Source organism: Syngnathoides biaculeatus, chromosome 7, assembly GCF_019802595.1.
Source record: "Syngnathoides biaculeatus isolate LvHL_M chromosome 7, ASM1980259v1, whole genome shotgun sequence".
In the NCBI taxonomy this organism is placed as follows: Eukaryota; Metazoa; Chordata; class Actinopteri; order Syngnathiformes; family Syngnathidae; genus Syngnathoides; species Syngnathoides biaculeatus.
The window spans coordinates 8,012,729-8,027,502 of record NC_084646.1 but is presented as its reverse complement, the minus strand read 5'-3'; the positions used below and the strand labels follow the sequence as shown (position 1 = coordinate 8,027,502).

Sequence of the window (14,774 nt, the reverse complement as noted above, 5' to 3'; positions counted from 1 at the left end):
GTGGCGCAGCAGTAAAGTGTTGGCCTCACGGTTTTGAGGTGCATGGTTCAAGCCCCGCCCCTCCTTGTGTGGAGTTTGCACGTTCTCCCCGTTGAAGTGAAATAAATAAATAAATCCATCCATCCGTTTTCTTAACCGCTTATCCTCACGAGCAGGGCTCAGCAACCTTTTTGAGGCCGAGGGCTACTTCGTGAGCACCGATCGTATGAAGGCCAACGTGACCCCTTTGCGGCCAATTTCAGACTCCGTCCAATTACGCGTACATCAAATATTTTTTTTTTTATTGTATTGAATGACATTACAGGTATTCTTAAATGTCCATTCACGTAAGCAAGTCAGATTCAGAATTTAAAACACAAATAATAGTAACAATTTGTGCTCTATGGTATTTTTAGAGCTTTCCTCGCGGGCCACAGGCACCGTGTTGGGCACCCCTGCTCACGAGGGTCGCGGGGAGTGCTGGAGCCTATCCCAGCAGTCAACGGGCAGGAGGCGGGGCACACCCTGAACTGGTCGCCAGCCAATCACTGGGCACATGGAGACAAACAGCCGCAGTCACAATCAATCACACCTAGGGGCAATTTAGTGTCCAATTAACGTTTTTGGGGATGTGGGAGGAAACAGGAGTGCCCACCCGAAGAAAACTCCACACAGGCGGGGCCGGGATCGAACCCGGGTCCTCAGAACTGTGAGGCCAACACTTTACCAGCTGTTCCACCAGACTGCCACGGAGACCGGAGGAGTCACAGAAAGGCGCAGGCGGGCCTTCCCGGAAAGTTTCACGCCTGCTGTGGAATTTTTCCCCATTCGACGCGCGTGCGCAACACGTTCCCGGTCGAGAAACGTGAAACCGTCCGTCAAAAACTTTGCACCTTCCCGAAAACTGGAGACAGATCAACCTAAAAAGTTTATATTAAAGCCACATTTTTATTCCATGCCTCAGTTGAATGATAATGTCTGTTAACTGTCTAATAAATAGCAACGGTGTCCGCAGCGTCCATATGTTCCCAGTGAGTGGAGAGAAAAAAATTTCTAAAAATACAATCAAATACAAATAAAAACAGACACTAGAAGTTAAGTTATTGTAAAATTATATTAACAAGCAATCTTTCCTCAATTTTGAAATAAAAAAATAGAAGCAAATAAAAGACAACAGGACAAACGTCTGTAATGTTCACAGGAAAAGGGAGAAAAAAAAAAAAAAAGCGAATAAAAATCATCAACGTCACGATTAAACGGCCGCTGCTAAGTTTTGAACGGCGCCGGTGAGAATCTGCTCGGGAGGCTTTGACGAACTCGGGTCCAAGATTGTATCAAAATATTACTCCCCAAAAAATATGCGGGCGTGGAGGGGTGGAAAACAATTACAAGTGATGCCGTTCGAGAACGACGTGAGCGCATGAGAAATAATAAAAATAAAATAAATCCACTAGGGGGCAGCACTACGAAAGCCATTTTGAGCATATGGGTCAAATTCGTGTACTAGTACAACCTTGGACCTCACTAGTAAGACAATGCAGCACACACAGAGAACACGCTTTTACAATACTAGTGCCAACTTTTTACATCGTCACATCATAAATGTGATGTCTTTACATTGATGAATATTAATTTTTTAAAACTGGTAGGCCCTTTGTATTCATCGGCACCCAAGAAGTAACTTGCAATCATTTTGCTGAAAAAAAATGTAAAAATGTGTGCAAAAATGTCACACTGTAATTAAAAAAACAAACAAACATGGAACTTGTAGGCCAGCCGTTCTACTAGTGCACCGAATCGTCTTACTAGTGAGGTCGAAGTGTGTCGCGGCCTTGAAGCTGGAGATGGGGGGGGGGGTGGAGAATAAAAATGCTCAAGCTGCTTTGCATAAGTGTCGGCATTCATTTATTGGGCCCACGTCTGCTAGCCAGACGGACTTAATGGGAAACCTTAAAAGCAGTAAAAAAAAAAAAAAAAAAAAAAAAATTAAATTAAAAAAAAAAAAAAAGGCTAAAACAACTTTTGGCAGGGTCCCCCCCACCCCGCCCCACCCATTTGAGGGCTCATCAGCTTTCATGATCAATTCTGACCAGCTTGCAGACAAAAATCCTTGGGACACGTGAAACTGAAGAACTGTGCCCCCCCCCCCAACCCCACTATACATAACAAATACCCCAAATCTAAAAGTAATTGCCCCCCCCCCCTTTTCTGATATATAATTGCCTATAAATGCCACAAAATGGCAGCAAAGTAATATTTTTCTATTTGGCCAATCTAATAAAAAGACGGCGCCGGAGAACTACTTTTATAGTCAAAGGGGGTCCAAGGTGAAACGCTCCTCCCCCTTAACTCCAACATAGTTCCTTGGCACCACCGACAAACAAATATGGCAAATGTACAGTGACGAAAATAAGTATTTAACCACCGCGCTATATTGCAAGTTCCCCCACTTAGAAACCGTGTGGAGGGGTCTGAAATTTTCATTGGAGGTGCACGTCCACTGTGAGAAGAGATCATCGAAAAAGAAAAATCCAGAAATCACAATGGAGGATTTTTTTAACGATTTATTTGTAATATAGCTGTAAATAAGTATCGTGATATCCTGGCCTACAGAGCGCACCTGGTGATAGAAAGAGTTTAACGCTAGCGTGGCGGCGCTAAGGCTAATGCGCCGGTGCTAACGTTAAGACGGTGGCGCTAACGGTAATGTGACGGCGTTAACCTTAACATGGCGGCGCTAACGCTAGCAGGGCGGTGCTATTGCTAACGCAGCGGTGATAACGCTTGCACGGTGGTGCCCACGTTAATGTGGCGGGGCTAACGCTAACTAGCACGACGGCTGTGAAAAAAGTCGCGCCTTGTAGGCCGGGAATTACGGTACTTGAATCCTGACCTGGATTTTTCTTTTGAGATGATCTCTCTCTCTCTCTCTCTCTCAGTGGACGTGCACCTACGATGAAAATTCCAGACCCCTCCATGATGTGCAATACAGCAGCGTGTTCGAATACTTATTTTCTTCACTGCAAGCTTGTCTGCAAACCGGAGAGAATTTGGATTTTTCTTTTTTTAAAATTTCCAAATTTGTAAGTAACGAATCCCAAATATGCGGGGGAAACACATGATAATACATGAAATTGTCCGTTTGCACGGCGGCGACACAGAAAAGAAGGCGGACGGGGTTGGGGGGGGGGCTGGACTGGACTGGGAAAAGCTCACGATGCACATGTACACGTATGTAGACTCTCCAGTGTTTGAAGTGGACCCGAGCCGGGGAGGGGAGACGCTTCCTGCGCAAATTCATTCAGAAAAGAGGTAAACCACGGCCGGGTGGGTGGTTGGGGCCCTGCGTGTCGGGGCGGGGGCGGGGGCGGGGGCACGTTGCCGTCGTGGATCGATCCATCTTTTCAGTAGCCGGGGCCTTGTCGTGCGAGGGCCGGTTTGTTTTCCCCCGTGTTCCAGGATTTCTGGCGTCGAGTGTGGATCCCTGATTCTTTTGCCGATGCCTTTGGCCGTGCCCGACAGGAATGATTTGGGGGGGGGGGGGGGTGTCGAATCCTTGGAATGATGGCAAATTACGAGGGGTAAGGCTGGCGGGGAGAGAGGAGGATGGGAGTCGGGTCACACGCTCATCGTCATGGTCGGAGAGTACTGCGGACGAAGGCCACAAGAAAAATGATCACACATCAAATGTTTGGCTTCATTTCATTTTTCATGCAATCTATTTTCAAAAACGCGGCAGAATATTTTGTGCGTTAAAGAATGTGAAAAGAAAACAAAATTTGTCTCTAACAGCTGTGAAAATCCATCCATCCATTTACTTTGCCGCTTATGCTCACGAGGGTCGCGGGGAGTGCTGGAGCCTATCCCAGCTGTCAACGGGCAGGAGGCGGGCGGGGTACACCCTGAACTGGTCGCCAGCCAATCGCAGCGCACAGAGACAAACAGACACACTCACAATTACACCTATGGGCAATTTAGAGTGTCCAATTAATGGATGTGGGAGGAAACCGGAGTGCCCGCCCGGAGAAAAGCCACACAGGCACGGGGAGAACACGCAAACTCCACACAAGCGGGGCCGGGATCGAACCCGAGTCCTCAGAACTGTGAGGCCAGCGCTTTACCACCTGAAACTTCTGAAGTAAACGTCGGCGTGGGAACGAACTAGTTGCTCTGTCGTCTTTATTTCAAATGTAGATATGCTCATAAATGACAAAAATTGTAATTAAAGTATTGCCTCCGTGAGCAGCCACGCTTCATAAAAGTATGTTGTGCCAATCATTCATCAAGGTTGAGGAAAGAAAAAAAAAAAAAAAAAAACCCCCCCCCCCCCTCCAACCCCACCCGAAAATCCCAAAAGTGGTCCAGGAGCAAGAACGGGAGCGCTGGTGTCACATTGTCTGCACCAACGAGTCCAAAACGACAAAAGAAAAAAAAAAAAAAACAACTCAAAGCGCCGACGGCAAGTTGGACTTGTTTTGGAAGACGTCCGCCCTCTGATGGCAAGATAACCCAAAAAAAAAAAAAATCTGAATTGTCTGACTTGAGACACGCAGGGCGAATCGAGCCTTGAACATAATTTAAACAACAACCGATTTCGCGGCGGCCGGAAATACGGCGAGAGACGTACGTTCTCGCTCTGAAAGGAGTGAAGGAAGTTCCCGCTCAGCTCTCCATCGTCCCTCGGGGTCCCGGGGGGATTGCTAATGCCACTTAAATTGTTTGGAGAATTCTGCAAACGACAACAATGTGAGTATCCATCCGTTTTCCTTGCCGCTTATCCTCACGAGGGTCGCGGGGAGAGCCGGTCAGGAGGCGGGAGGGGTACACCCTGAACCGGTCGCCAGCCAATCGCAGGACACGTCCAGACAGTTGCACTCGCGAGCTCCCCTACGGGCAATTTGGAGTGTCCAATTAATGTTGCGTGTTTTTTTCGGGATGTGGGAGGAAAGCGGAGTGCCCACCCGGAGGAAGCCCACGCAGACACGGGGAGAACATGCAAACTCCACGCAGGCGGGCCGGGATCAAACCCGGGTCCTCTGAACTGTGAGGCAAATGCTATACCAGCTGATGCACCGTCCAGTCCAATAAAACCACAGTGCAAATAATTTATCTTTTAAATGTTTTATAACTATTATTTTTACCGCGTATATATTTTTATTAGAAATTCAAATAATTGATCTTATACAGTAAGACGATACTACAGTAGTAATTCTTTGTACATTATTTGAGCTCATATTTAAAATAGAAAATATAGTTTTGCCAAAATTTTGCAAAGGATTATTTGCTTTTATTTTTCATTTTTTGATTATTCACAAGGGATGGACCGATACCAGTATTGGTGCTCGGACGGAACTTGAACTCATCCATCCATTTTCTTTGCCGCTTGTACATGTGTGTGTGTGTGTGTACACATATACATCCATATACATATATATCTATTTTTTTTTTTTTTTTTGTGCAAAACTGCTTGGTCACATGGCCGGTTGCGAGGTTTACCTTGTTCATTCCGTCCAGATCACCAGAACCTTAAAAAAATAAAAAATGAATCATGATCAGGTAGTACAAATACTACTGCGACTGCACTTCAATGGATTTCTCAGGCACGTGTACTTCACTGCACGCGTGTTTACCTAGTGAGCCGTTCATGTGGTGCGGTTCCATCCCGGCCATGGCTCCCAGGGGTCCGTCGGAGCCGGGGCCCATCGGGAACTGAAGCGGAAACAACGTGCGGGGTTTTTCGTCTCCGGCAAACAAGCCCCAATTTTTTTAAAGTAGCTACACTGGAACCTCCAAAGTCGCGGTCACTTGACCGGTACCAATAATGGTTGCCATAGAGACAACCAAACATTCCCACCCACAGACAACGGACCTTTCCGACCTGTCAATCACTCGTACAATCATAGCCAATCAGATAGCCGCATTGTCTTAAAGCGACAATGCCGCCGTGTTGCCCCGAAAGCAATGCTGGTTGTCACTAGCGTGCGCTTGGAAAAGTTCATGTTACTAAGAAAATGGTCCTCAGATGCGCTTGGGGAACGTTCATTGCTGATGAAAGATATCCGGCTCGGTTACAAGAGGCCCGCTTGATTCATTTCACTATTTCATCCTGCTGGATTTCAATATAAAGTTTGTGAGACGTCAAACTTTTTTTGCATCGATCGCCAACGTTTCCCTGTAACTCTGACGTCGCGTCCTGCTTCGTCCAAAATCTCAATTCCGTGTACATATCCTTGCGTGAAATAGTTGAGACCTCTCTGTAGAACTCTTTTGGACAAGTCTGAAGCATTTGGCAAAAAACATACCCCGATCTTATCTGGAATACCCGATAGAGAATCGAATTCGAATTGTTATGTTCGGTCGCCATTTTGGAAGCTTGTGGGACATGGCAAATGTAGCCAATGGGGGGGCGGAGCTTAAGGTTGCCATCAGAAAGGTCCATTTAGAGGGCTCAGCGGAAGTTGAGAGTAGAAACCGGCAAACCGTCGACTGCGACATGAGGCCTCCGCGCCGCCTCCGTTTCAATTTCACAGCGTAAAACAGAAAACCCGGATCGGAAGAAACGTACGTTATTTCGATTGCCGGGTCCAGTGTTAATCATGGTGTACAAATTATCGCCAGAGTTGTTGGAGTCTGTAAAGAAAAAAATCAAATAAGATGAGCAGTCATGTGACTGGAACGCACACGGGGGGTAAATGAGGAGGGAAGGGGGTCACCTGCGGGGCTGGGCATGATGGGAGTCCCCGGCGGTCCCCCTCCGGATGCGCCCTGCAGGAAACACCAAAAGTAACGAAACATTTCCGGGAAGTGTTTCTTTTTTTAAAAACTACAAGAAAAAAGATGTCCTCTCACCCCGTACGCGCCGGGAGACGGCGACGAGTAAGGCATCTGTAAACAAGAAGAGCGGCCATTACCGACCAAAGACGGGAAGAACTCAAAAGTCAATTATCGGCGCATCATGCTAATCGCGTTATTGCCGTCGGTTCCCGTGTCCGTGGCAACCGTTGACACGCAACACGCCGATTGCATCCCAGACGGGAGCCCGGCGGCGCAATTCGAGGCGCCGCTTCTCCGTCTCTACTTACAGAATTAGCGTTGTTGGGATTGGGCCACGGTCGCCCGGTCCCCGGACCCCTGGAAGGCAAAAAGCAGCGTTAAAAACCGCACTTTGGCGCTCGTGCTCGAAGCGGCTCGCGGCTGACGCGACGGCTCACATGTTGACTGCCGGCATGCCGGGGCCCATGGCGTTGTGCGGCGGCCTCATCCCGCCGCCGAAGTTCTGAAAAGAAATTATCGTGCTTGTATGTGATGCTACTCGGAATCTGTTAAGCTAGCATCTTAAGCCAAACATCGCTGCTGCAGCTAATTTCCATTACCGCGTCTATGGCGTTGTGTGTGAAATGAAATTATGTTTTGGTTGAACATTTGAGTATTTTAATATCCATTCTTTAATTTGCTCGGTTTTTTTTTAGTCAGTTTTGTAGTAAACGTCAACATTGAGCGACAAATAGCCTGAAGAAAGCAGCGTTGCCTCTCAATCGGAGTACGGTGCAAGCGAAGGTGTGTTCTTTTACTTTCCTCAAAGAGATGTAAGACAATTACCGTAATTCCCGGCCGAGGGAGCGCACTTTGTTATAAGCCTCACCCAGTGCATTTGCAAAGGAAATACCATTTGGTACATAAATGGGCCACAGCCGTGTAAAAGCCGCTAGTGCGCACGTTGAAACAGACATTGAAACACCAGATATTTACAAAAAAAAAAAAGACGGTACAGAGAGTTGAACGCTAGCGCCGCCGCGCTAACAGGGCTACTTTAAAAAAAAAAAAAAAATCATACTGATAAAAATAACTGAGACACGGCAGTAACACGCTAGCGCAGCGCTAACAGGGATGGGCCGGTAAAAGTCACTTCCTCGGCACATATATTCTACCGGTCTCACTCTTGCCTTTTCCGCTTGAAAATGCACACATTTTTTTATAGGCCGGAAATTACAGTAAGCCTCCCATTTCTTGACAGCGGGAGAATCCGAACAGGTGTTAAGAAATACTTCGGTTCCATCATTTTGCACTTGTAACAAATTTTTCCACATATTAATAAAATAAATCATCATCTGAACTAGCTATACATCTTGAAAAATGGTTTTCCCCCCATATGGTCTTCTTGATATGTAGCAGAAATGGGTTCATTGCACTTATTATTGTAATTTTGTCAATGGAGAAAAAAAAAAAAACCCACAACTAACAGTTCCATGCGATCACTTGTGGCTGCTCGCGTAACGAAACGTTACCGCGGTTTTGTCACGCGTGAGGGGAGCCTACCTGCGGGCCGGGCCCCATCGGCCCCATCCCCCGCGGGCCGCTCATTCTCTGCATGGGCCCCAGGTTCGGATGACCTGGCGGGACGGAGACAGGCGATGTGACCACTGGAAACCGCTGCACGTGCCGCATTTGCTCAAACGTCCGCTCGACGGCACACGCCGCCTCCCTCCCTCCCGGCAGTAAAAATTAATTCCCCCTCCGTTCTTTCCCTTTGATTATGATCAACACCGGGTCAGTTCGTAAATATTGCTCATCGCTGTTGCTAACCAAAACAGCAGCCCCCAAGCCATCTGACTGTTGTAAACGACTTCCCCCCTTGCACAGTTAAAAATCATTTCAGCCCGCAACGTCACTTTAAGCATCGCTCATTTTTTTATTTTTAATTTCGAGAGGAAACGGGAAGGACGCTTACCCTGCGGTCGTGTGGGGTCCATATTAGGCAACATGGGATGCGGGCCGGGTCCCCCGCCTGGTGGCTGTGCGGGACAAATACATCGCGTAAATTCATACGTAACTCTCACGCAAATCAATTTCTAACTTTCAGTCAAATTGTCATTTGATGAATGCTAACCTTTAGTTGGAAATCAAAATAAAGCAAGGCACAACTTTAAAGAGATACTGTTTCGAAAAAAAAAAAAAAACATTCATCATCGATAAGTTCCCCCTCTTCTCTTTCACGTGAATAAAAATAATTTTAAAACTAATTACCGTAATTCCCGGCCTACAGGGCGCACCTGGTTATAAGTCTCGGTACACAGTTAAACACCAGTGCCGTGCTAACGTTGGCGTGGCACTAGCATTAACGCGGCATTAGTGTTAGCAGGGGGCTAGCGTTAGCGCGGCGCTAGCATTAACGCGGCACTAGTGTTAGCAGGGCGCTAGCATTAGTGCGGCGATAGCGTTAAACTCTTTGTGTACCGAGGCTTATGATCAGGTGCGCTAACGCTAGCGCCGCATCACCGCACGGTTGAAAGCGTGTGAAAAAATTTGCGGCTTGTAGGCCGGAAATTACGGTACTAGTCTGTCAAATGTGTCCCTTTAGGAGGCGTGGCTGAGACAGTGATGCCAGGAGTTGGGGTCGATTGGAGGCCCTGCGAACGTTCTAACGGCTGTTCGGCTCGTGATGTGAAAAACCCGTAAGTTGAGGCACGCATACAGTAGGTCTGGGTTCCACGATAATTGTCCTGGGCTTAACCGAGTGCTTAATTCTTAGTTACCATAATTTCTCAAAAATAATGTGCACATTTTTTCCCCAAAATATTTTTAAAAAGTTAATAGAGCGCAATATATTTAGGTATGGATGAAAAACAAAAAAATACAATCACATTGTATAGTTGTATCCAGGTAGATAGAGTGGTAAAAAAATAAGGTATACATATACATTTCAATATGATATTCTATGTCTTATGTTACACATTTATATTTATTACGGTAATGTGCACCCCCAAACTGAACTCTATGACAGCAAATTTGCAGCAAATTGGTGGTGCGCATTGTACATTGGTAGAAGGGTTTTTTCAGATTTTTGCAATTTGCAGCAAATTGTTGGTGCGCATTGTACATTGGTAGAAGGGTTTTCCTGATTTTTGCATTTCGCAGCAAATTGTTGGTGCGCATTGTACATTGGTAGAAGGGTTTTCCTGATTTTTGCATTTCGCAGCAAATTGGTGGTGCGCATTGTACAATGGTAAAAGGGTTTTACAGATTTTTGCAATTTTCAGCAAATTGGTGATGCGCATTGTACAATGGTAAAAGGGTTTTCCTGATTTTTGCAATTTGCAGCAAATTGTTGGTGCGCATTGTACAACGGTAAAAGGGTTTTCCTGATTTTTTGCAATTTGCAGCAAATTGTTGGTGCGCATTGTACATTGGTAGAAGGGTTTTCCTGATTTTTGCAATTTGCAGCAAATTGTTGGTGCGCATTGTACATTAGTAGAAGGTTTTTGCAGATTTTTGCAATTTGCAGCAAATTGGTGATGCGCATTGTACAATGGTAGAAGGGTTTTCCTGATTTTTGCATTTCGCAGCAAATTGGTGGTGCGCATTGTACATTAGTAGAAGGGTTTTCCTGATTTTTGCATTTCGCAGCAAATTGGTGGTGCGCATTGTACATTAGTAGAAGGGTTTTACAGATTTTTGCAATTTGCAGCAAATTGGTGATGCGCATTGTAGAATGGTAAAAGGGTTTTCCTGATTTTTGCAATTTGCAGCAAATTGTTGGTGCGCATTGTACATTGGTAGAAGGGTTTTCCTGATTTTTGCATTTCGCAGCAAATTGGTGGTGCGCATTGTACATTAGTAGAAGGGTTTTACAGATTTTTGCAATTTGCAGCAAATTGGTGATGCGCATTGTACAATGGTAGAAGGGTTTTCCTGATTTTTGCATTTCGCAGCAAATTGGTGGTGCGCATTGTACATTAGTAGAAGGGTTTTCCTGATTTTTGCATTTCGCAGAAAATTGTTGGTGCGCATTGTACATTGGTAGAAGGGTTTTCCTGATTTTTGCATTTCGCAGAAAATTGTTGGTGCGCATTGTACATTGGTAGAAGGGTTTTACAGATTTTTGCAATTTGCATCAAATTGGTGATGAGCATTGTACAATGGGAGAAGGGTTTTCCTGATTTTTTTTAGGTCAACTTTGGGGATGCGCATTATACCTCAGGACGCATTATACTCGAGAAATTACTGTAAGCACTCGTTAACTCTGCTTCTGTAAGTGTTTTTGCCTTCTACCTGGTTTGCCATCCTGATGGGGGGACCTCTCGGCCCTCCGGCGAAGCGAGGCGACATGAAGGACTGTGACACAAACAAGAGAGACCGCCGTTAAAACTTGCATTTCCTTCTTTTTCACCGTGCAGGCACTGAGGCGGGCTTAGAGCGTCAGGCTGAGACAAAAGAGCCAAGCGTGAAGCACCGACAGCCGGTGCCCTAAAACCGATTGCAGACAGCAAAATGGAGAACAAGGGGGTGGGGGTGGGCGGGGGTGGGGTAAGCGAGGGAAAGGGAGCGTTACCTGACTGTGGGGTCCCATCATATTGTTAGGGGGAGGAGGCTGAGGGTGAGGAGAGCCCTGGGGACCGGGAGGACCCTGCGGCATTGCACAAAAATGATGGCAAAATAGAGGACGGGAGGGGGGGGGGGGGGGACGAAGGGACAGACAGAAAGAGAGAAGCAGGGTTACTCCAGGGCAGAGGACAGTCGGAAAGTGAAAGAGGCCAACAAAAAAAAGTTTTTCAATGCAACAACAGAATAAGCTCGCTACCACGTTTCGAACACAGCACAGGATGCTAAGCGGAGAGGCGCAAGCGTGCGAGCGGACTCGAACGGGGGAAGAGGAAGTGGCCTCTCTCGCCTGTCAATCAAGAAACAGAGAAGCCTCGCTGCACGCGGCGTGTTATCGACGCTAATTTCCACCCCCCACCCCCGAAATAATAGCATCCATTAGGCTCTGTGCAATTACCCGTACGGCGACATTTCGCACGCGCAGTACGTACGTAGCTAACGCTGACGATCTGAAGGAGAACTGTGAGACGGTACCATCGGATTCTGGCGTGCGTACAAGCGTGCGCGTCCTCACGTCGGTGTCAAAATGTTCGTTCGCAGAACTAATACGAACACAAACTGATTCACGTCTTGTTCATTACATTAGCAGCCGGGTTTTATTTAACCCCTGACAAAAAAATCTTTGGTATTTCAATCATACTGTACTTTTTTAAAAACATACAGTCATGACAATTAAATACAACGGACAGAATTTCACAGTTTTTGTCAGTTGTTTGCTGCAATTCAATGGAAATGATGCAGCTTCTTTTGGTGTGCCCACACTGACCAGCTGGGGGCAGTATAATACAGACATATGGATATGCATTGACACAGTCACAGCTTCTCAATAACTGTTGTTTCTCTTTGCAGAGGGCAATATATTCTGAGTATTGCCACATTATGTCTACATATGTTGCCCCACCAATTGTGCACTGATGTCTGCCGCTTAAAGGATTACAACACCGCAACGCCGATGCTATTTGTTAGCCCGTCCATGGTGCTTTGCATTGTTTTAGTATTAAGCTCCATAGACACAATGATTGTGTGTGTGTGCGCATCTTTCAAGTTTTTCCTGTGTATTATAATATATTTCAGTAAAGTGTTAAAATCTGCAGAGTATCATAAATATTTGATACTGTACGTATCATTCAAGCTTAAGCATATTTAATTCAGTCAAGAGTTAAAATCTGCAGAGTGTAATAAATATTTGATACTGTACGTATCATTCAAGTTTAAGCATATTTAATTCAGTAAAGAGATAAAATCTGCAGAATATAATGAATATTTGATACTGCGCGTATCATTCAAGCTCAAGCATGTTTAAAAGCCTTGTTTAAAACGGGAAAAATATATTTTTACTCTTTTTGGAACGATGATTATTTTGTAAGGACAAATGAGGCAACATATTTAAAGAATCTCTTCAGACTGAATGTCACGTCTTTGTTTCACTCGTCCAACGAGTCGAGCTTCATGAGATATTGATTAACAGTAGGTGCAGCGCACGTCCATTTCTCCATTAGGGAAAATGGCTGCGCCACGCCTGCCTGTTTACAGTACCGGACAGGCTTGCGCATACTAAACATCTCCCAAACGTTGACTCCAATTTCACTCGGCAGAGTCAAGGACGGCAACAAGTACAAAAAGGCGTCCTCATCCCCTTGTCCACTTTGATCAGAGCTCAAAATGGCACAAAACGTCCCGAGGATCGGCGAGGGGTTAAATTACTGTACCAAGCTGGCTGTAAACTCTGTGAAAACGAGACGGCGCTTAAGGTGACTCATTATGTGTTCATGCTAATTCCTCGAGAAAAAAAAAACAAAAACATTTTGACACCGATGTGAGCGCACACAAGCCGGAAGCCAATGGAAGAGTCACAAAGTGGGATCTTCTTCTTCTCTTTGAGCCGAAACGAAACTCGTGGACTTCGAGGAAGAAGCGCAAGTCAAGCGGGGACGCATTTTGAACTACAAAAGCCGCTAAGGAATTACTAAAAATGACCAAAAATCTTTGTGACAAATATAAACGAATAAAATCATGTAATCGCCCGGCCTTTGAGATGACTTGAACATTGAAGCGGTGAAGAAAAGAGCAGCGTTCTGGGCTTCGCGTACATTAAAAGGCCTGAGATCCGTGCGGAGGGGGGTTTTCACTGACCTGGAAAAATCCGGGCGGCATGGGTCCTCCCGGCATGCCGTCACCAGGGGGCATCCCTCCCATGACAGGGCTGGGGGCCGCTGCTGCACTCTGACGAACAGAGAAGACAAAAAAAAAAAAAAGCAAGTCATGATCACTCACACGTCATTAGTCATCTACGCGTACTGCGCTTTAATGGGCTCTCGTGGGGAAAGGAATGCCAACATCTTGCGCTTTTCAGCCATATATTGAGCGGCAGAAAAAGAGTAAACCGCCACGAGCAGACTCACACGGAGGCTGCTGTTGGCTACGGCTGTCGCTCAGACGTTCACACGAAGATGGGATCCCACCAGGCCCGTTCATGTACGCAGAAACGTCAATACGTTCTGTAATTTCAATTTAATTCATGCTTGTTTGTTTATGTCTTAAAGAGAGTTACCGTAATTTCCGACCTACAGAGCGCTCCTGATTATAAGCTTCACCCGGTACATTTGTAAAGGAAATACCATTTGGTACGTACATAACCCTGTGTAAATGCCGCAAGTGCCCACATTGAAACTCATACGGAAACACGAGATATTTACAAAGAAAGACAGTACACGGAGAGATTAATGCTAACGCCGTCGCACTAACGCTAAAGCTGGCGCCACGCTAACAGGACCGGTTACAAAAAAAAACATACTGGTAAAAAAAAAAAAATCATTGAGACACGGCAGTAACACGCTAGCGCACCAGTAACAGGGCCGGACAGGTAAAAGTCACTTCCTGGCACATATATTCCTCCGGGTTAGGTCACGCTTACCCTTTAGACGTAAAAGTTAAAAACGGTACACAGAAAGAGTTTTTGCAGTTTTAATACCTTCGCTTAGTTTAACATAGCAAGAACACGGTTAAATAAAATTAAAACATACCAGTAAAAAAAAAAAAAAAAAAAAAAAAAAAAAAAAAAAAAACACACAACCACGGCAGCTACACAGTAGCAACACTATGGCACAGCACAATTAGGGCCGGTAAAAAAAAAAAAAAAAAAAAAAAAAAACTAAATCACTGAGACGTAGCAGTAACAGAGCAGCAACACGCTAGCATGGTGCTAACAGGGGCGGTTTAAAAAAAAAATATACCGGTAAAAATCACTGAGACGTGGCAGTAACACAGCAGCAACACGCTAGCACATCGCTAATGCTGGCGCAGCGCTAAGAGGGGTAAAAGTCACTTCCTCGGCACATATATTCCACCGGTTTTCCGCTTGAGTCCCCGCTTGCGGCCGTTAGAAAAAATGCACAAATTAACCGCATCACCGCATA

The 14,774-nt window shown here is 45.7% G+C and overlaps 1 protein-coding gene across 2 annotated transcripts in view; it reads right to left on the bottom strand.

Annotated features, from left to right (window-relative positions):
- Positions 1-332: 332 nt before the first annotated feature.
- LOC133503426 (single-stranded DNA-binding protein 3-like) overlaps positions 333-14,774 on the bottom strand; it is a 29,632-nt gene continuing 15,190 nt past the window's right edge. The window contains exons 5-18 of one of the 2 annotated variants that reach the window (XM_061825068.1): positions 13,492-13,581; positions 11,309-11,383; positions 11,029-11,091; positions 8,708-8,771; positions 8,296-8,369; positions 7,191-7,255; positions 7,062-7,110; positions 6,829-6,864; positions 6,693-6,744; positions 6,545-6,609; positions 5,610-5,688; positions 5,476-5,504; positions 4,607-4,708; positions 333-3,627 (exon numbers count right to left, since the gene is read on the bottom strand). In XM_061825068.1, coding sequence (XP_061681052.1) covers positions 3,598-3,627; positions 4,607-4,708; positions 5,476-5,504; positions 5,610-5,688; positions 6,545-6,609; positions 6,693-6,744; positions 6,829-6,864; positions 7,062-7,110; positions 7,191-7,255; positions 8,296-8,369; positions 8,708-8,771; positions 11,029-11,091; positions 11,309-11,383; positions 13,492-13,581 — 873 coding nt within the window. In that variant the 3' untranslated portion in view covers positions 333-3,597. The remainder of the gene's footprint in view (positions 3,628-4,606; positions 4,709-5,475; positions 5,505-5,609; positions 5,689-6,544; positions 6,610-6,692; positions 6,745-6,828; positions 6,865-7,061; positions 7,111-7,190; positions 7,256-8,295; positions 8,370-8,707; positions 8,772-11,028; positions 11,092-11,308; positions 11,384-13,491; positions 13,582-14,774) is intronic. The other variant, XM_061825069.1, reaches the window with a different exon arrangement.